The sequence below is a fragment of the Camellia sinensis genome, chromosome 8, assembly GCF_055761805.1.
Source record: "Camellia sinensis isolate YWXY chromosome 8, ASM5576180v1, whole genome shotgun sequence".
In the NCBI taxonomy this organism is placed as follows: Eukaryota; Viridiplantae; Streptophyta; class Magnoliopsida; order Ericales; family Theaceae; genus Camellia; species Camellia sinensis.
In genome coordinates, this window is record NC_138968.1 from 174,772,935 (window position 1) to 174,796,155 (window position 23,221).

General features: G+C 34.0%; 1 protein-coding gene across 2 annotated transcripts in view; it reads right to left on the reverse strand.

Annotated features, from left to right (window-relative positions):
• The window catches only part of LOC114302082 (putative leucine-rich repeat receptor-like serine/threonine-protein kinase At3g14840), a 59,456-nt gene that overhangs the window by 32,027 nt on the left and 4,208 nt on the right, over positions 1–23,221 (reverse strand). For both annotated transcript variants that reach the window (XM_082884161.1, XM_082884160.1), the window contains exons 3-12: positions 4,341–4,412; positions 3,987–4,055; positions 3,679–3,750; positions 3,497–3,568; positions 2,953–3,024; positions 2,759–2,830; positions 2,611–2,682; positions 2,409–2,483; positions 2,239–2,316; positions 1,550–1,621 (exon numbers count right to left, since the gene is read on the reverse strand). In XM_082884161.1, coding sequence (XP_082740287.1) covers positions 1,550–1,621; positions 2,239–2,316; positions 2,409–2,483; positions 2,611–2,682; positions 2,759–2,830; positions 2,953–3,024; positions 3,497–3,568; positions 3,679–3,750; positions 3,987–4,055; positions 4,341–4,412 — 726 coding nt within the window. The remainder of the gene's footprint in view (positions 1–1,549; positions 1,622–2,238; positions 2,317–2,408; positions 2,484–2,610; positions 2,683–2,758; positions 2,831–2,952; positions 3,025–3,496; positions 3,569–3,678; positions 3,751–3,986; positions 4,056–4,340; positions 4,413–23,221) is intronic.

Sequence of the window (23,221 nt, forward strand, 5' to 3'; positions counted from 1 at the left end):
ACTCTTTGGGCCAAAGGATTGTCCTGCTTTATACCCAAATAACTTCCTTGGTTTCATATCCAAGACTCTAAGAGTTAATCTAACATTCATTTAAGTCAATAAATTTCAAGCTAATCTGTTCAGGTTCATCGCTTAATGAATTTGATTTTTGGTGCCTTTTGATAATCAGCATCCAGGACTTGGCATAAGGAAACTGATGGAGAAAAAATTATATTGTCAAAAATATCAGAAGATATGGAAGATATTAGAATATATAAAGATCCCATGATTTATACTTATTACAATTTTTTGTATCTTTGATTTATTTCAATTTCTTAATTGAAGAGATTTGATTGTATCTCCCACTCTATATATATGGTGTATCATGTAAACAACAAGTTGAGTGAATGAAAGATGTATCCTTTTACTACTTTGTGTGTGTGGATGTAAGTCAATATTAGCCGAACCACATTAAACCTTTATGTTCTTACTTTTATCTTGTATGTCTCTATTATCTCTCTATATTCAATTTATCAACAAAAAAAAAATTATCTCTATATTCAACCTTATTGTCTTATTACAAAATTCAACTTGGTATCAGAGCCTACTGAATCCTAGGCATGTCTCTCTATAGAGAACTCTCTCACTCTACATTTTTTGTTATCAAGGTGTTTTTCCCTCTTCCTTGAGTTGATCACTAGTTTGCTGATGTGGTAAGCAAAATATATGATTTTTACTTATTTCGGGGTTGCCAGTGGGTTTAGTAGCATTATTTAGTGATACGCCGAGTTTTCCAACTATTTCTCTACCCTTTTAGGGTCCCTGTGCTGATGTGATAAGTACATATTTAGTTCTTTTTTATTTTTGGGCTACTGGTGTGTTCAATAGCATTCTTTGTGGGATGCCGTTTTTCGGCCTTTTTGTTTGTGATGATTTGTCGTTGCTTTGGCCTCATTGCTTTCTCTCTCCCCATTGGTTACTCTTACTACCATCATGATTGATTCAATGCATGTTTCTCCGTTCCAAGATGTTGAATCCTTACTATGCTCAATGAAGTTATCATTGAAGGGAGTTATTACAATTGTTGTTATCTTTTGGCAATTCATTGTAGTTGTTTGTAATGATCATACTATTTTCAAGTTCAAGTTGGATACTTCACTTCAATCGTTCCGTGTTCCAACTTGAGGGGGAGTGTTGGAGATAAGATTGTTGTCAAAGATATCAGAAGATATAGAAGATATTAGAATATATGGAGATCCCATGATTTATACTTATTATCACTTTCTATATCTTTAATATATTTCAATTCCTAACTGAAAAGATCTGATTGTATCTCCTACTCTATATATATGGTGTATCATGTAAACAAAGAGTATCAAGTTGAATGAATGAAAGATATAGTGTAGCCCTTTAGGGCTTTGTGTGTGTGGACGTAAGCCAATATTGGCTGAACTACATTAAACCTTTGTGTTCTTACTTTCCTCTTTTCTGTCTACATTATCTCTCTATATTCAACCTTATTGCCTTATTACAAAATTTAACTGAAGCCAAACAAGAAAAGAGGGCTTACATGGAAGTCAAAGTGCTCAGATTCTGAAAGTTGCTTGGAATTCCTCCACTTAGTTTGTTAAAGCTAAGGTCTCTGCAAGAGAAATCATAAAGAAAAAAGTTTAGAATGACTATTCAGAATAATTTTTATTTCACAACAATTTCATTTCAGTAAAATTGACTCTGAACCAGAGAGTCAATACAATGAATTGAAATTTTCAACCCCACAGAAGTAATTGTACATCTTTGCAACATGATGGAGTATTTGGCAGAACAACAAATTCTCAGCTGATCAATTGCTACCTTTATCTTTGAATTAAATTATAAGACATTTCTCCCAAGTGGAGTAGTATAAAAATTGCCAATACAGGTTTCATTTCTTCATTAGTTGGTTTGTTATAAATCTAAATTCTATATTATGCTTCCACATTTGAATTTATCATCACTGCTACTAGTAGTTGTACATACACACATGCTACTCGAGGTTCCTTCAATTATCAGATATCTAATCTACAGGGTTAAAAACTTGGTTTGTTTCACTGCTATAAAAAGTTTGATACATTACATACCAAGACAAGATAGCTAATTTACAAAACATGACATTAAATTATCCTCGGACAAGCAAGGACCAAAAAGCTCTTACAAGAGAACTAACTATTACTACTGCACATGCTAATAGATAATGGAAGAAAGGAATAACAATATACTAACAAAAATTTTAATTCAGTCCATTGAGTCATCCCAAGATACAATGGTAAGCTTCCATTAATGTTGCAACTTTTCAACAACCTGCAATGCGATCAAGAATACATGAGTTCAAGTCACCAAGAAGACATTTTCATACTCTTTCTAAGGCTATTATATAGAAGCATCCAACTTACAGTCTCTTCAGTTTTGTCATGTTACCAACGGATGGAAAATCAGACACTTTGCTTCCATTCAAGTCGCTAATTCTCCTACATATTGTATTTCAACAAAGAACAAAATAAATGAAACATCAGTTACCAAGAAAATTATTATTCAAACACCACCAATGCATACAATATGGATAAAATCTGAAAGAGTGAAAGGTTTCTCACTGACAAGTCGGTCATATTAGTCAGAAAGGCAATGCCAGAAGGAATTGGACCATCCAAACCACTAGCCTGAATCAATCTGCCATTACCATATGTTTATTTAAATAAGTTGTTGAATGAAAAACAAGTGACATCAAAACACGTCAAGGACTCACAAAGTTTCAAGATGTATCCAGTTTTGGATGAAATTGGGTATGCTTCCTGTAAAGAAGTTGTCCTCGATCCGACTGCATTGTGGTAAACAATAATTGAACAACAGATTTCAAAATATAAACATTGGTAACTAGTTTAGGAATATTAAAATCCCACAAAAAATGAAAAAAAAAAACAATAACTTATAAAAACTCACAAGTCCTTCAAAGTGGTCAGCTTTGCTAGTGTTCCCGGCAAGTCCCCAGAAAAATTATTTGAGGTTAAATACCTTCAAAAAACAAAAACAAAATAAAGTTCATCCAAAGGATCAAAAAACCAATTGGGTAGTCCTAGTTTTCGGGGTCTATGACTCTCATATACAATGTCATGGGTTCAATCCTCAATGATGGACATTAAAAGTTCATTTCCCACTCCTTTGAGGTCACCCCAGGGGCCTAGGCCCAGTAATTACTGAGTGTATATGCAGGATGGAAGACTACATGTACTGGGAATTGAGAATTCGCTGGGGTGAAGACCTGGACACACTATGAGTTCAAATATATATATACATATCGAAAGGTTTAATTGTCCTTGACTTCGGGTGCCAACAAATGGATGCTCCGAAAGCCCAATCTATTAGAGTAGGGCATAAGTTGTAACATCTATTTCAACACTATTAGGACTAGCACATTTATTTAACAACTTTATGACGTAACATATTTAGAAAGGAAGGGAAATAAAAGCAAGTAAAAAGGTATTACAGTCTCGTAATGCTGGAAAGGTTACCAAGCTCCTGAGGAAGGTCTCCCGACAGTTCATTGAACTCGAGGATTCTACAATCATCAAAACTCCCAATCTTAACAAGAGCGTGCGTGAAATTTTTCATATGCATAAGAATAAAAAATAATTAAAAATAAAAAGATATGAGTGATTAGAATTTCACAGGCTGTTAAGTGTGGTGATGTTTCCAATTTGTGATGGGATTGAACCAGTTATTCGGTTTCCAAGGAGGGATCTGCAATAACACCATTTTTAGTATTAGAAACATGAATAGAAAAACTTCAAGGTTGCATTTAAATCTTAAAATTGTGAATGGATTTATAGAGGATAAATAAAAAATTTCTTTTTGCTTTTCTTTTTAATCTGCAAATCCATTCATAAATAAAATAAAATAATAATAAAAATAATAAAAAAACACAGCACAAAATGACATATATGTACATGTCTCATTAAATTTGTGTATTTACATACATGTCTACTAGTGGCAAGGAACCCCATTCTGGAGGGATAGTACCATTAACGTAGTTGCGGCTGATGTCACTGCACAAAAGAGAGAGTAATCAGCAAATAATGGCCAATTCTACTGTATACGCCGGTGTAGAATGAAAAAGCAATTACAGTTTTTCATCGATGGACCAGATTGGCTAGAACACTTGCACCTCACTAGAAGGTTGCATTTCATTCTTACTTTCCTCGTATTAGTTAGGATATTTCTCTCCCACTTTAGGAATTTACATGTAATTGTATTTTATGTTGAATTTGATTCTCATTGTAATTACTGATCCATTGTTTCTGATACCTTGTAAGGGGAAAGTAAATACTTACAATTCTTGGAGATGAGGGAGTTTGACCAATTCTGGAGGGAGAATGCCACCAAGATTTTGTGATTTGAGAACTCTGCACTTCAAAACAAAAATTAGTTTACTCATACTACTTGCAATATGGCAATAAGGATGAAATCATGGAAAACCTTTTTATAGTTTGCCTTTTAAGTACACACCTTCTTACAGTGTTTGTATTATGAATTTGTGAAGAAATTTGTCAGGGATAAATAAAAGAAAAAAATGAAAAATAATATAATTTCTACATTGCACACCTCATTCTTTTTCCTCTCAGCGGGCAAATCACTCCTCAAGGTAATTTTTACCATCGGGTTAATTGGATCCCCTAATGTAAAGATAAATTATAATAATATTTCTTAAACTTTACATTTAATATAGGAATCCTCTTATCATTCTGAAAATTACATCAGCTCGAAGTTAATAGATGCATTGCAAATTACACCCTCCATTAGTCAACACTTAGCCAATCAAGGAATTTTGATTATGTCAGCAATTAATTTTTTTTAAATGCCAGTTTTAACCTTGTATCTCACTCAACCAAGACAAAAACACCACCATTCCAGACAAATCAAGCAAAGAGCAGCCTCCTATGTGCAATTGTCACCCCTTCTCTCTTGATAAATCAACACTCACATGATTTGAGTTGATGACTACAAGCACAAAACCCACTTGGGATTTTCATCAAACAGTTCGTCCACACACTTTCTCAACTTCGAATGTTGCCTCATATGCTTCGATGCGCATACATAATCAATGGAATCTAAAAATTCAGATTTCATGCAACACTCCTTACCATCTCCGACCACTGCGACCGACCTCTCACCGAAAATTGGGTCGTATCTGATGTGTCACAACACCGAACTTTTTTGCGCTGCAATGCTCGACAACCACTCGACTGGAACCGTTTCTAGAATCGATCTCTATCATGGTGACATCACTGGGTACCTCCCGGAGGAGCTTGGACTCCTCACCGATCTCGCATTCTTTCACATAAATTCGAATCAGTTTTGTGAAACTGTGCCTCACAAGTTCAAGAACTTGAAGCTTCTCTTCAAGCTCGATCTGAGTAACAATCATTTAGCCGAAAAATTCCCTCTGGTGGTACTGAAATTGCCGATGTTGAAGTTCTTAGATCTTTGATTCAATGAGTTTGAAGGCAATGTACCGAATGAACTGTTTGGGCTTGCCTGGATTTGATGATGGGAGGAATTGTTTGCTGCGAGGCCTGTGCAGAGGTCGAGGGCGCAGTGTCAGGCGTGCCGGGGAGGGGTCGCCGGCAGTAGTTGCAGTGGTGGTGGCCATAGAAATTGTGGTGAAAGGTGGATTAGGGTTAAACTCTTGAGGGTTGTATTGGTAATTTTGAAAAGGGATAAAAATGTAATTAAAAAAAATTGAAAATGTGAGTTGTAAGAAGAGGGGAGCTTCTATTTACACATCCACCTTCCCCTCTTTGCACACACTTCATAAAAATTATTTTTATTATAAATTTTTTTTCAAGTGAAATTACTATTATAGACATCAAATAAACACATTCGGAAGTTGAGTGTCGAAAAAATAATAAAAATTCGGAAGTCTACTTCTGAACCAATTGTTTATTTTCGGAAAGCAACTTCCGAACCAATTACTTATTTTCGAAAATCTACTTCCGAACCAATTATTTATTGAAAAAGATGTATAAAGAGGGGAATGGGTGTGTGTAAATAGAAGCTCCCAAGAAGAGGGCTTCATTTGCTGAAAAATCGGTGCAAGGAGTATACTCGTGTACGCTTCATTTGTTTCCTTTTGAATATGAGGCTTGCTATTTAGTCTTACATTTCTTTTTAGAGCTCCCAAATCTTTCATTTTTATTTAATTCTAATTTTATCTCAATATAAAATTTCACTTTTACTTTAGCCTCACCTTAACTTCCACCATTAGCAACTCCCTTGTTGCAGCCCATCCATGTCACCACCAATCTTTTCATCCTGACATTGCCCTTCAACCTACCTCAACATGTCACCGCCAATACCTCCACCTTCATCTCTCTCTCCCTTTTTCTCTTCCTTCTTCTCTTTTTCTTCTTCTTCTCAAAACCCTGGGTTTTCATCACTCTCTCTCTTTCTCTCTCTCTCTCTCCAGTTTTCAGCCCCATCAATGGCTACCATGACCCCCGATCTACCCCTAGCCACTGCCACTGCAAATTGCGATCTCTACTCCCATCAATCGTGTTAGGTTTTTGTCATGGGCAATCTCGTTTGACAAAAATTCGTTCAGTTGTAATTTTTTTCGCTTTTATGTTTCAGTGAAGATGTGAGTATTTAGATGCAAATCTAACCAGCATTGTGCATATGTAAAGGAGTTTGTGATCTTAATCTTTTCATGTTTGCCACTTCGCTGACTAAGTACAGAGATCGAGCTGCTCAGTTAGCTCGCGGGGGTCGAAGGGGCAGCACCCAAGCGGGGTCGAAAGGCAACGACCCCGAAGCAAAAAGAAAAATTGCAGTTAAAGTTGTTTGACTACCCAAGCGGTCATTTGTGTGCTTGAGTGAAGAAAATGATTATCCAATATTTTTGCAAAGCGCTTGAACTTCTAAAAAAAAAAATTTACTGCTCGAGCAGTGAAAGTTACCCTCGCTCGGCCAGCTTACCGCCTTAATCACATCGCTCAAGCGATGAAATGTGCGCTCGAGCGGTCTATGCGATCCAGTTTTCTATAAAGTGCATTGTCGCTATTTTTAGGATTTGTGCCGTCCAGATTTTCAAAAATGAAGAAAATACAAAGTGTTTTATATTAGAGGATGCTTTATGAGTGTTTTCTTGATGGTTTAAAAGTGATCAATGAATCCATGAATTTTATAGAAACATCACCAAGGGGTTTGTTTATTTTCTTTTATTCACAAAAGAGAGAGTTGTTTTTCGGAGTGGCTCTATGAATTTTATGAGTGTTTTCTTGTTTGTTCATCTGGGAAACTTGGGTCTGACACTTTGATGGATTTCGGAGAGGCTCATTGTCGTGGATTCAACATCAACGTTGTAGATTCAACATTAGACAGGACAATTCTAAGCTGAAGATAGTGGTAGAAGATGTTGGAACATTTTCATAATATATTTATATATATTTAAATATATAATATAGTTATATACATGATTAAAGAGATGTGATTTTTGGGTTTAAACCAAAGGATGTAATCATTGAATTTAAACAAAAAGGTGTGCCTTTTGGATTTAAACCATAGGGTGTAACCATTGGATTTAAACAAAAAGACATGACTCTTAAGTTTAAAGGGTATCACTTTTGAATTTAAAGGACACGACCTTTGGTCTAAGGGATACAAACCTATACTTATATAAAGGCAAAATGGGTTGGCATTTGGATAAGAAATCATCCATATGAAATCCATGGAATTTCTCTCTAACATTGTTATTTTCCTCTATACTTGGTGGATTAGAAAAATCCAAAAGTATTCGGGTTTCATTTGTGCATACTGTAGTCAGATATCAGTCTTTAGACTGGGTTTCATTGTATCCTAGATGCGAATTCGCAGGTAACCCGATGCACACCATATTTGACAGAATTGGTGAGGGCGAATATCGTCTTAAGGAAAGCGATGTTGTAACTCGCCTTAAAGTAATACTAATTATTTTTTGTTTTATCTCCTTCCATCACATTTACCAGTTTTGTACCAACAATCTTAAGACGATATTCTCGAAGAGATGGATATGATTAATATTTATTTGAAAATATTAGAAACAATTAAAAGATTGACTTTTAATTCTAATTTGGTTTTTGACCGTCAAATTACAATCAAGGTGATAAAATAATTTGCTTCAATTTATTATTGGCAAAGGTATGTCTAATGCTTTGCTTTGTGATTTTTATTTGAAGACCATGCTTACAATTTGAACATCACAAAAGTTCATAGTTTGTATGAAAACTATGTTTACTTATAATTGTCATTAAAATAAACACTTTATTTGTTCAATAATATATGTATAGATTTTGTTGCTTCTGGAATTTTTGGATCTTATATGATTTTATGATTAGTTGTATGATAAGAAGTCTTTGATTCTAATTTTTGAATTTTGACTATTGCAATCATGTATATGCAAAGGTGTTGTGCCTATGTTTATACTTGACAACCTGCTCTTGTTATTGGTCTAAACAATATATATGAGTGAATTTTCTGATTGTATGACTGTCAGTTTCTTTACGACAAAATTTGTAATTTTTAGATTTGATTTGATACGTGTCTGTGTTCTATGTGTGTATATATTATATGCTTTATTCATGACATCACTGTTTTATAAGGGAAATTATATTGTCAATTATTAGTTGAGCATAATGATCAAAATTTTGGAAAGTCAACTGGAAATTTTTTAAATTAAATTTTCTAATTTAAAATAAATATATAAATATGGCCTATTTGTGTGTTTGGCACAATGGTTTTTTCCGATATTTTAGAGAAATTATTTGATAGTTTTGAAATATTTTTCTACATACTCATCTTGTTATTTTTCAAAAGAGACATAAAATGATGGCACTCACTATTTGTCAATAGACTAGTGATCAAATTTTATGTCGGTGCTTTTGATGCAAAACGACGAACTGATAGGTCATGACAGTTGCTGCTCCAACAATCTTCTTATGATACTAATAATTCTGTTAACATGTTTCTGTCTAAATTTTCAGATTTATTTGACACTTGTTTTATATTTACATTTTTGTTCATATAAACTTTTTAAATATTATGAGTCTAGGTTTGATCCATGATGTATGTTCACAGTGAAGTTATTGGTTAGGGAGTCAGGTTGCCATGTGTGAATGTCGAAAGATGCCAAACGGTGTCGTTAAATTTGCATTTGAATTGGTGCTTGGACCTATCATATTTTTCTTTAGAATTGAACTCTTTATAATGGGCCTAGTATATTGGTCACTGAACAAGTTTCTAATATGACTCTTCTTTTATTTGATGAATATTATGTATTTAAATTTTATAATTGTGAGATTTTTCAATTATGTATAATTGTTTGTAAGTAAGTATATCAAGATCCTTGTTCTGGATTTAAGGAAAGGCACAAAATTTTTGGAATATATTTTGTGAAAGTTTTCAAGAATATGTTTTAAAATTAGGTTATGATCTTAACTGTTAAAATCAAGGTATGGTTTTTGAATTGTGATTTATTGAACTTGAGAAAATATAGAGTATATATTATATACTTGGAAAAAATTTCTAATGTAAAAATTAGAATTTCAAATTTATGTAACTTGTATTTGAATGGAAATTTTATATTGATTGGTCAATTTTATTCAATACAAATACAAGCACAAATCATGAAACTTAAGATATAAGAAAGTGTTGGTTCTTCATGTCTAAAGTATTGATTGTTTAAGTCCCACAATTTAATTTCTTAAAGTTATTGCGAATGGTTAATTTATATGTTAAAGTGGGTATCTTGTTATTTGAAAAACTATGGCTTAGAGTAAATAAAGATTACTCTTGGTGGAGGTTTATTTCTTAGAATTGAAGAGATGGTTCTTAGTCTCTTGTAACAAAAGAGATGGACTGACATAGTATTTTTGTCACGGATTTTTCTTGAATTTTTCAAGATGCAAACTCATCATCAATATGAGTTGATAGTTATGATAGTGATTGTTAATCCCGACATGTTGATCAAGTCATAAACTGTGGTAATACATACCTATGTAAAAAATTTATCCATGTGAGTGTAAATTATCTTAAGAAAATTATCTTAAGAAATTATTCAAGAAATTTGATGTGAGATCATCAAATGGGATGGGTCTTAAGCCCAAGTAATATATCACTCCTGGTGGAAACTCGACTCAACATTTGAAGAAACATCAAGTCCTTGAGTTCAATAAGCCCAAGTATACCATATGTCGTGATTGCAAGCACTTAGATTTTTATTTTTATGACCATCCCAAGGTATAAAGTGCTTGGGACCTGTAATGCAAACGAGGAGGTTGAGCTCCTTAGCTCTTAATAAGTTTGCAATGGTGAGTTAGGGTACTTTATTTACAGGGGTACTCTCCGTAAACTTACCTATATGAGTGTGGGAGGTGATGCCGTTTCCTATGAGTCTAAAGGCTTGACTCTGGAGTACTTATGAAACAAGATATAGACACAAGGCCAATCCACATGTTGTCTTTTTGAATTACGTAAGATATATCAAAGTATAACGCAGCGGATAAAAATATTATCAGATCATAACTTAGGTGATAGAATTTGAAGCGAAGAATCTCGTAGGTAAATCACGTGCTTCAAGAATGCGAACAACGAACCTAGCAGTGGAGTGATACTACAATATGAGTATCACCCACACAAGTCACAGTGCAGAGGCTGGATCGTTCTCATATGGGAGAGAGTTAGAGAGAGAGTCTGAGATAAAAGGTTATGGGTAAAAGCCACATAACGTATATTATATCGATCCCATCATATCAGATGTATATAATCAAATATATAACAATCAATATCTATCTATCCATCTATCCATATCTCTTGATAAGATATGGTAGATATAGAAATAGATTGTGGGTTATCCAAATAATTCAAATTCAAATTCAAACTTAATAGATAATTAATTGGTCATGGGTCATGCCACATGGGCGCCCAAATTCGGGTTCAATACCCGGCCTAATTTCCAACAACCTAAGGAGAAGAAAATTTGTGTGTGAGACATGTCCGGTTAATCGTATAAGATTGCTAGTTCAAAAACAAGTCTACTATGTCATCTTGATTAACTGTGATGTGTTGTCACTAAGTGAATGATTCAAATCGAAAGATATCTTCATTTATGCATAAATTTTCCTAATCTATCCAAGTTGTTATTTTCATATATCTTGAAAATGGTGGGGGAATGTTAGAACATTTTCATAATATATTTATACATATTTGAATATATAATATAGTTATATGAATGATTAAAGAGATGTGATTTTTGGGTTTAAACCAAATGATGTAATCATTGAGTTTTAACAAAAAGGTGTGTCTTTTAGATTTAAACAAAAAGACATGACTTTTAGATTTAAAGGGTATCACTTTTGAATTTAAAGGACACGACCTTTGGTCTAAGGGATACAAATCCATGCCTATATAAAGGCGGAATGGGTTGGCATTTGGATAAGAAATCATCCATATGAAATCCATTGAATTTCTCTCTATCATTGTTATTTTCCTCTATACTTGGTGGATTAGAAAAATCCAAAGGTATTCGGGATCTGATTTCATTTGTGTATACTGCAATCAGACATTAGTCTTTAGGCTGGGCTTCATTATATCCTGGAGGCAAATTCGCAGGTAACCCGATGCACACCATATTTGGCAGAATTAGTGAGGGCGAATATCGTCTTAAGGAAAGCGACATTGTAACTCGCCTTGAAGTAATACTAATTATTTTCTATTTTATCTCCTTACCAGTTTTGTACCAACAGAAAAAGCACATTAGATCGGTTCAATTTAGGTGTGGATTCACTAGGTAATTGAGAGTACAGTTGTATAATTCTTTTTTTGTCCTCTTAGTGGATTGTTTTATGGCTTTGGCCCGTAATTTTTTTATCACAATTGAAGGCGCTCCAATTGTGATTTTTTCATATTAAATCGTTGTGTCGATTCGTCTTTGATTGTTTGATTGATATTGTTATTTACTATTTAAAATAGATACATAATCATAAATCAATATCTCAGGGATTTTCAAAATTTTCAGATCGTGATCTCAAACTTCGCCGCCACAGCTATCTCTCCTTCTCTGTGCCTGGTTGGGTCGCTAGGGTTTGGAGGTATGATGGTGGTGCTCGCGAAGTAGTGGAAAGGCGACGACAATGGACAACTTTATCGGTTGCTCAGTTTCTCCCGCGGAAGCGCCATCGTCGGAAGTAGAGAAGTAGGCGGTGGAAAATCTAAGGTTTGTGGTAATGGAGGTGGTTTTGGAGAGGAGAGAGACTGAGGATTGGTGGAGTGATGAGCTAGGAAAGTGACGACAATGGCAATGGAGTGATGAGTTGGGAAGGTGGCGACGATGTAGAGAACGGCGGTGGTCAACGATGAGAAGAGGTGATGAGTTGGGGGTTCAAAGAAGATGGGTATAATTGGGATTAAAGCAGGGGTTCAAAGAGAAAATGTGTGGGACTCAATTAAGTGGGTAGGGGTTCAAAAAAGTGGGGGTCCAAAAAAATTAGGTAGGTACTAATAGTAGCCCTTTTGAACATTAACCTCTTAATAAAAATAAAATGTTCGAATATCAATTTTCTGAATAAAAATCAATTATTCAAACAAAAATCTTGTTCGACAATTGATATATGAATATTTATATTTTGTTCGAGAGTAAATATTCAAATAGTTATATTTTGTTTGAAAGTTGATATCCGAACGATATAAATAATATGTACCTTGACAAAGTCTAGTGTGAAATAGAATCACCCGTATACCCATCTTTTGGGAGTGTAATTTATTTACTACATTTCTTGTATTATAATTAGAAACATAGAATAATTATTTTCTTAATGGAAAATTTTACTATACACACTCTTTGAAAAGGGTATATCATATGCACTCTTAATTATGTCATTTTATTATTTAATTATTATTAATTTTCTTTTTTTAATTATGGCTCATGACTCGTGTGATATTTTAATTATGATTTTTTTAATTAGGACTTAAAAAGTATAAAATTATATATATATATATATATATATATTTAATTATAGGTGCATATGGTACACAGTGTGTACCATAGGCTTTCCCTTTGTTAATAAACAAACATTAGTAATTGGTTTTTGTTAAAATTTACCATCACCTACCACACACTTACCATCACCTACCACACACTCACCTACTACACTCACCTACTCCTCACCTACCACCACCTACTCCACTACACCTACATCTATATAAGGAACCATTTGTAATAGACAGCAGAAATATAAATCAATCAATAATATATACAATTTTTCTCTCTTTCAATTTCTTTACATGGTATCAGAGCAGTAAGATTTAGGTCCGTATTTTGTTTTCTCACCGGCGAGCAGCCGGCCGGCAACCTTGCTTTCGCTGCCCGCTGGCATTTTCTACACATACCTTTACTTTCCTGCATCTTCCACCTCTCCCCAACCTTGCCTTTCACCACCTCCTTTGTCTCCGACAACGTGCCGCCAGCCTCGTTCTTCAAACTCTTTTGGCTTCGTCACACAGCCCACAGCCCACCAAGCCTTCATTTAACTCAACATTTAGTTCTGCGTCTCCGTCAACTGGGTTCTCCTTTGGAGCATCCTCGGTTTCTGTTGCTGCTACCAACAGTGCCCCTATGGTGTTTGGATCATCCACTCCTACTAGTGGCTCATTGGATTCCATTTTCATGTTCACTTCAACTGCTTCTACTGCCACTGCCTCTTCCCAAGCACAGCCCATGTTTGGTAGTGTTGTTCCTGTCTTCACGGCTGCCTCAGGTAATGGTGATCAGATGAGCATGGAGGATAGCATGGCTGAGGACCCAGTACAGGCATCCATCATGCCTGCAGTTCCGGTATTTGGTCTACGAACTCCATTAGCACCAATGGTGCCACTTCAAGCTTTTTAATTCCACTTGACTCGAAAAGGCAACCCATGTGACCCAACTTCTTCTCTCTCTCTCCGCGCACATAGTCCAAACCCATGTTCTTTGATTCTTTTCTTTCTTTCTTTATTTATTTCTTTTAATCCCTTTAACACCAAGCTCATCCGCTCGTGTCCCCCACTAAAACTTAGCTGCCCCAAAATCTTTTGTTTATTTCATTTCAAAACAAAAAAAAAAAAAAAAACAAATAAAAACCACACTTTATTTTTTTATTATAAACCACACTTTTTGCAAAACACACGACACACACATTGCTTTGCACATGCACTTTCTGATAACATTATTTTTCTTTATTTTTTTATTTTTTAATTCAATCCACTCCCTCTCTCTCTCATCCCTTTTTCTATCCACTAAACCCACTTTCATCATTTCTCTGATTCCATTACAAGCAACTCACGTGATTCTCTTCTTATTCTTTCTTTCTTTTTTATTTTTCTTTCACTTTATTTTTCATCTTTTTTTTCATTATTATTTTCTCTCAAAAAAAAAAGGGGCAGAAGACGGACTGCACACCACACTCATTTTATTCATGTCGGGGGCTCACCCCGATCACCATTTTACACCCAAAAAAAAAAAAAAAAAAAAAACACAAAAAAAAAACAAAACAAACACAAATCGGAACAATGGGATTTTTCTTCTCTACTCTGCCGCCGGTCTCTTCTTTTTGCCTCCGTCCTGGGCGGTCCTTGACGGTGCTGCCTCTGTGCTTCCTAATCCACCAAGCACATTCACTCCCCCCTGCTCCTCCACTGCAGCATATGGAGGACCTCCAAATCGAAACATCACGGTGGCCTTCCGCTTCAGCTCCTTGTTTTCCGCCTTCAGCACACTTATCTCTGCTCGCGCATCCTTATACATGCGTTGGAGCAGAGCCAGTTGGGAGTTTAACTGTTGCACCTCATTTGTCCTGCTCTGCAGCCGGTGCGACAAGTTTGTGACCGCAGTCATGGTTTCCACACATGACTTCAGAGTATACTGATTGGTCTCAATATCAGTTTGCACCGCCATTTTTTGCTCCACCGACCGCATCGGAAAGTTCAACGGAGCAAAACCAGAGGTGTTTGGTTGAGGTTCACTGGCCACCGCACCAGTTATTTCTCTTGTGGGCTCGTTCAGTTCTGGAAAGAGCGTAAGCAGACCACGGGAAGAGGAGGCCATGTTTTGGGTAGTTAGACGGGAAGAAGAGGCCATGTTGCTGAGTGTTTTAGAGACGGGTTGGTTACAGCGTATTACAGAGTTTCTCTCACAGGCAAGGAAGAGTTTTTCAGAAGGTTTTAGCAGGTTTTCTGCCTCAGCCTCCGCATTGATTTATATAGAACATGACGAAGCGGCAGACACGCGCATCATGCGCCGCTCGACGCTCGCCGACAATATGGGCGCGCCTTTTGATGGCACGTCTTTTGATGGCACGCCTTTTGATGGCACGCCTTTTGATGAATTGGGCACGCCTTTTGAAAGATTGGGCACACCTTTTGAGGGTGCAACTTTTACAACGGTCCGACATGACCCCATAAACTGTCCCGACATTGATTCCGGTTAGCTTCTTCATGGGTCCGACAAGACTCTGTAAACTGTCCCGACATTGATTCCGGTTAGTTTCTACAAGGGTTCAGCAAGACTCCGTAAACTGTCACCACAACTGTCACAACATTGTCTGCTACAACGGTCCGACATGACCCCATAAACTGTCTTCTACATCGGTCTGACACTGCCATCCAGTGTCCTCTACACCATTATGACACAACCATCCCGTGTCCTCTACCACGTTATGACACAACCATCTAGTGTCCTCTACAACGTTATGACACAACCATCCAGTGTCTTCATCAACGGTCTGACACGACCATACAGTGTCTCCTATCCTTTTTACTTTTATGTATTTTATTATTTTGTTCCTCTCTCCAAACTCAAGTTGGTTAGTTTCTATCCTCCTTGAGTTTGCGGGGGACTGTTAAAATTTACCATCACCTACCACACACTTACCATCACCTACCACACACTCACCTACTACACTCACCTACTCCTCACCTACCACCACCTACTCCACTACACCTACATCTATATAAGGAACCATTTGTAATAGACAGCAGAAATATAAATCAATCAATAATACATACAATTTTTCTCTCTTTCAATTTCTTTACAGTTTTTTAATCCATAAACCTAAACAGCTCAGATAAGTGTATCATCTTTACTTTGAGCCTCATGACTTGGGGGCTTCAGTTAACACAGTACTAATGTACAAGTAATTACATTAGTAATGGTGATAGTAGTAAAGATGAGATAGTAGTAACAAGAGTGGGGCGGGCTGGACTGGGCTGGATGGTGAGATGGTAGAGGCAGTGCTGTTAGGGCTAGGATATTGTGTTGAGGTAGTGTGGCATTGGCAGTAGTAGTGGTGGTTGGACAATGGCAATGATAACGCCTCAATTAGTTTTGTAAGATTTTGAAAAATGATTTCTACTTTTTTTTTATTATTATTATATGAAAAATATTTATATTAAAAATAACATACAAAACAAGATTCGAAAGGACCACACAAATCATGCAAGAAAAACAACAAATTCACCAAAAGATTTTACTTTTTGAAAATGCAAAACATTTTTCATTTTAATAATAATAAAAAATCCTGTGACACTCAACGCCAAAAAATATAAAGAATAAAAAACAAAAAAACTCCTCGCTAAGAATTTATTACAAAAAAACTCCTCGCTAATAACAAAAAATCCTGCTTCAATATTCACCATCATCTATTCCTTTTCATTATTCATTATTGATGATACTGAGAATTTATTATATATATATATATATATAATGGTGTGGTTTAATAAAAGAGTAATGTTTGAGGGCCCGAAAATGGTGGCTCGAATTTGGCTCAAAACCCAAAACGACGTCGTTTTGGGTTTTGATTTTTTTTTTTTTTTTTTTCTTTTCTTCCCTTCCGCCATTTTCTTCTTCTTTCTTCTTCTTCGCAGAGACAGAGAGGGAGAGGGAGAGAAAGAGAAGAGAGAAAGAGAGAGAGAGGGAAGACAGGTCGCCGGTCGCCGATCGCGTAGCCGCGCCTCCGTCGCCGATCGCCGCCTCTGCTCGTCGCCGCGCCTCCGCCTCCGTCGCCGATCGCCGCCTCTGCTCGTCGCCGCGCCTCCGCCTCTGTAGCCGATCGCCACCTCTTCTTCCTCCGTCTTCTTCCTCCATTTTTTAGGCCCCCTCCAGTCCTTCCTCCCCCTCCTCCTCCCCCCTCCCCCTCCCCCTCCCCCTCCCCTCCCCTCTCCTCCTTCTCTTCTTCGTCTGCTGAAAAAAAAAAAAAAAAAAAAAAAATTTCGGGGGATTCGGGGGTCCCGTTTTCGGGCCCCCAATCACTACTGTTAATAAAATTATTTTATTTTAAAATAAAATATTATAAAAATTATTTTTATTTATAATAATATCACTATCACATCATTTTATAAAAAAGATAAACACCATAGTTTAATTGCGAAACTACAATTAATCGCTATGGCTTAATTTTTTTAATTTTTTAATGTAAAAGAAAGATCCACACGATGCATTAAAATTTTTATAAGTTTTATATCAAAGACAACTGAAGTGAAAATGTGAGAGTAGGTTATAAATATCCAAAAGATATTTTAATATATATATATATATATATATATAATATTTAGTCCCTTTTTTCTGTTGACTCTTTTGAATGTAAAAATATTTAAAAACTAATAAACAAATGGTAGCAAAGACTACAAAGAATTTAGACAATTAATAAAAAAAAAATTGAAACCTATAAATATAACTTTTAAATTTGTTAATGGTGTGAATTATTTTATATTAAAGTCTTGTTTGAGTTAAATTATATATGTATACTTTTTTACATACGTGTATTTATTTTGGTCATATTAATCAATATTTTTTTTTATTTTTTTACATATCTTTTTATAAAAAAATTAAAAAGTATATTTATTTAGAACCTCCTAAATCAATTCTAATTATTGATTAGTTTAAAATCAATTTTAGATGTGAATTTAAAGATTACATTCATATTCTTTGACATTTGACTTTTTCATATGGCAAATCTACGTGTGATTACGAAAAGTCCAACGCAAGGAATTGAAAATTTCTTTTTACGTGACAAAACAGAGACAGAGAGACAAAAAAAAAAAAAAAAAAAAAAAAAAAAAAAAAAAAAAAAAAAAAAAAAACAACATCAATTCTATCATTGACACTAAACGTGTTGCAAATTTTTTCTTCATGACACTGATAAAAATGACACAGGAGGATTTTGAGAAAATAATTAAGAGTTAATTTTTTTAATTTTTTTTATAAAAATATATAATGAAATTAATATAATCTCAAATAAATTAGAAAATAACTTTTAACGTACATATTATCGGCCAAAGACAGGCCCGCCCTGGCCTAAGGTCAATAAGGCTTGTGCCTTAGGCCCCACAATTTTGGCCCAAAAAAAGGGTCCCAAAATTTAATAAATTGTTATAGGCTCAATTTTTTATTTTTTTTGTTTTAGGATCAATTTAAAGGGCCCAAAAATGTTTTATTGGGTCCATGTTTGGTTTAGTCCATGTTTATGTGGTTTTGGCCCACATTTATTAAAATGAAAATATATATAAAAAAAAAACAACAACAAATAAAGTGTTTGGGCCCAAACCATACATATAATATACAACATTGTTCACTTAATATATGAAAGTAAATTTTAGTTTATAATATTAATGATTATATGTGCAAGTATACTTAAATAAAAAATTTGTGAATACTTATCATTTTAATCATAAGTTTTTTATTAAAAAAAATATATTAGAGGGGCCCCATTTTCATAGTTCGCCTTAGGCCTCACAAATCTCAAGACCGGCCCTGGCCAAAGACGCATCGGGGGTACTTGTTGCGCCCAACTCACAGCAGTTATTGTTGTGAGTTGAAACGGCGTCGTTTCGGCATTAAATAATTAAAAAAAAAGAGAAAATTTTATTTGGCTGTTCGAAGGGTTTGAACGCAGGCCAGCTGGAACTGTGCTACTCAGACGATACGTAGGTAGATTGGACGTAGATTATATTTATTACATATATTAAATTGAAATAGATTCAAGGTTTATTTAAGGAGAAGCCACCACTGTTATTATGTTTTATTTTATTTGTGTTTGATACATAATAGAACATCAAATTGTGCATATTAGATATGGATTCAAGGTTTATTTAAGGAGAAACCATTGTCATTGTGTTTTATTTTATTTGTGTTTGATATGGATTCAAGGTTTATTTAAGAAGAAGCCACCACTGATATTGTGTAGATTGGAATTTTTTTTTTTTTTAAGATGGAAAGGATTTTTTGTTTTATTTTATAAGCTTTATGGTGGTTGTATCTAATTGTAAATTATTATTTTTTTTTTATGCTGGAATACAGATTGTAATAATAATAGATTGTAAATTTCTTTTTTATGGTAGAATACAGATTGTAATATTAGTAGATTGTAAAAAAAAAAATTATGTTGAAATACAGATGGTAATAACAGCAAGTTGTAAATTTGTTTTTATGCTAGAATAAAAATTGTAATAAATATAATATATATCTAAAATATTGATAGGATGTCTGAATAGCACAGTGATTAAAGTTTGTTTTGCTCCCTCACTGGCCTGCGTTCAAGAATCCGGATCACCCGTCGCCTTACCCCTGTCGCCCCCAAAACGACGTCGTTTTGGGGGCGAATTTTCAAAAAAAAAAAAATGCAGAGAAGAGACGCAGAGAAGAGGGAGGAAGGAGAGGAAGAGGAAGAGGGAGAGGGAGGAAGAGGGAGAGGGAGGAGGGAGGAGGAGGAGGAGGAGGCTGCCGCCCTCGCCGCCGTCGCAACCGTCGTCGTCCCTCGCCGCCGTCGTAGCCGCCGTCGCAGCCGTTGCAGCAGCTCCACCTCGTCGCAGGTGCTGCGACCGCCGTCGAGCTCCGCCTCCTCCTCCTCCCCTGTATTTATGGCCCCCTCCAGTCCGGCCGGCCTTCCTCCTCCTCCTCCCTCCTCCCTCCTCCCTCCTCCCTCCCTCTTCCTCTCCTTCCTCCCTCTTCTGCGTTTTTTTTTTTGAAATTTCGCCCCCAAAACGACGTCGTTTTGGGGGCGACAGGGGAAGGCGATAGGGGAATGCGACAGAAGATCCGGATTCCTGCGTTCAAACCCTCAGAACAGCCAAGCAAAAAAAAGACAATTTTTTTTTTTTTTTATTTAATGCCGAAACGACGACGTTTTAACTAACAGCAGTAACTGCTGTGAGTTGGGCGCAGCAGTACCCCGGACACAGACGGCATGTTTGACTCAAACGCGTGCAGTTGTAGTACAGATGTCCCAACCCAACCAACCTCATAAAAGCATGAGAGAGAATGGGATATTTATGGGCCAAGTGGCTGGGGCTTTTTTTTTTTTTTTTTGATACATTAGTGGCTGGGCTGGGGCTTTCAACTCTCACCACTAGTCTCCTTTCCTTTTTTAGGATAGAAATAGGATAGAAATATTCATTATATTGGCCTTTGTTTTTATTACTTAGTTTTTAGTCACTTTTTTAAATTTGTAACAAAAATTAAAATTTAATTTTTTTGAGTTTAAAGACATTTGAGAAGTTGGTTTTTAACTAATAGTAACATTACAATTCTATCCCTCATGGGTCAAAATGCGTTACATGAGTAAAGTTGTAAATATTTTAAATTGAATGGGGTAGTTTTGTCATTTTATTGTGATTTGATATCATAACAAATATTAATCAAAAAATTTAAAAGTAACTTTTTACCAACTTCCCAAATGACTTATCTAAAAAAGTCAAAAGTTTGGATAAAAGTCAAAAAATCACTTTTTATCATTTTTCCAAAACACCCCATTATATTTCTTCCCCACACAAAAAACATATATAAATAAATAAATATTGGGTTGATTATTGTTATTTTTTAAGTACTTATTTATAAATTTCTCTTCACTTACTTATGTTTCATTAATATAAATTATTTTTTATATTTTAATAAGTTTTATGAACGATATTATTATCAAAATATCCCCAATAGTAATATTCATATTAACAGTGTGAATATTCTGTGTTCACACCGTCAATGTGAACATTTACACTTATAAAATATGAATTTTTTACATCACCAAATTACTAGGCGTTCATAAAATATTTGTAAGGGTAAAATTATCCATAAAATATCTTAAATATGATAATTAAGATTTGGTAAATCAAATATGACTTATTGAAATATTAGAATATGTTATGAACTAATTAAGATACAAGTACTTGAAAAATGAATTCTTAATAAATCGCCCTATTTTTTTTACAAGATGATGGATAATATATTAATAATTAGATTTTTTAAGACATGCTAATATTTTTCCATAGACAAAACACGAAATTTCATTCACCTTGCCACCTGAGTGTCCTTCATATGACTATTTGGGCAACTGTCTTAGATCATTGGTTCAATTATTTTATAAGATGAAAAAAAATGAAATATGTCTAGGATGGACTTTCTTAAGTTGTATGAAAAAATAAGGTAAATTACATTGACATATTTCTATTTAATATAAATCTCTGTCACAGTTAAAAAATTATACTTATACTCTGTCAGATTAAAATGACATATCTATTTCTTAGTCTTTATACATATAAAATAATAAAATTATACAAGTATTTTGTTCATATCATTTCAAGAGAAATAATAATTATTTTCTTTAATTTAACTCACACAAGAAATTGAGTTTTTTTTTTTAGGTATTTTTTTTATTGAATTCTTTTAATACTTTAAGCAATTTTTTTAATTTTTAGATACGTCTAATCTAGATATACTTAAGAAGTATAATATTTTGTGATTTTTTTTTAAATTCACCAAATACAAAAAAAAAAAACAAGAAAAAAATACAACAAAATACAAAAGTTTAATACATTATCTTATTTTGTTATATTCAATGGATTTTTTTTAAAAGTTTTTTGTACAAATTTTATACCTTTTAAATATATCTAGATTAAACTGATCTAATCTAGATATAACGGTGGAAATAAAAATGAAAAATTATATTCATATATAAAAATTTATACAAAAAATATAAATCATGTTTATGGATGTTTTGTTTTAAAGTGAAAAGTCACGATTAAACTATATCATTGTGTTTGAAAATCTTGTATAAAATTTATATTTGTATATCATCACTCACTAAAAATATGTTCAGATAGAATTTAATGATGAAAAGTTGTAGATATGTAATCATGATGATCGGAAGAAAAAATGATAGGAAAAATGATATTGTCATTTAGAAAATTTTAATGCATGACATCAACAATCCATAGGGTAATTTGTAATGAGATTATAAATCTCGGGAAAAGGAATATTAATTTTTCAAATGTGAGAGAGAAACTATATTAAAGAGAAATCTTAAGGAATATCAGTGTAATTTATCCAAAAAAAAAAATATATATATATATATATATATATGAAAATTGATGTGTATGACGTACTTTTTAGTATTTTTTTTTATTTTTTTAATGGCTTTAATTTTTTACTTCCCCCTTTTTTTTTGTTGTCTTTTTTTTAAAAAAAAACTAAAAACTAACTTCCCAAAAAACAAGCAACATCTATAGTCAAAGTCAAAAAGGTTGTCAAATTAAAATTAAAAAATGGTTAGACTTTACAAAATTTTCTCTTTAATCAAATTTATTTTTAAAAAATAACAAAATAAAAAATTATGCCAAATTTGTTTCAAAATTTGACAAAATTATTTTTATCACATCACTCTTTTTTGCTAAAAACTCAATTACCATTTCCTACCAAAGTTTGCTGTGCAGAAATCAATTAAATAATGTTAATGTGAAATTTAATTGTGTTAAAATGATAAGTTACTTTTGAATGCTACAGTCTAAATATGGCTTTTAAAATAACTCATTAAAAGATCAAACTATATATATTCAACACGTTTAGTAAATTTTGAAGGGCGTTTATTATATCAATTATATGCTTGTACCAACAAATTAATCCATTAATTTTTTAAAGATAAGAGACTGAAGAAAAAAAAAAAGGGTATCTAATCATATAAATCAACTTACGAAGCTGGAAAAAGATAATTTAAAACTTAATAAAAAAATGTAGTAAAAATTTAATTTAATGTGAAGTGAATCACTTTCAAATATAAATCTAATCTATGCTCTCTCTTTTTTCAGCTTTTTTCGACTAAGTTTTTGAAAATTCATAAAATTGTTGTGTAAAAGAAAAAAAAAATCAAGTATATTCTGGCAC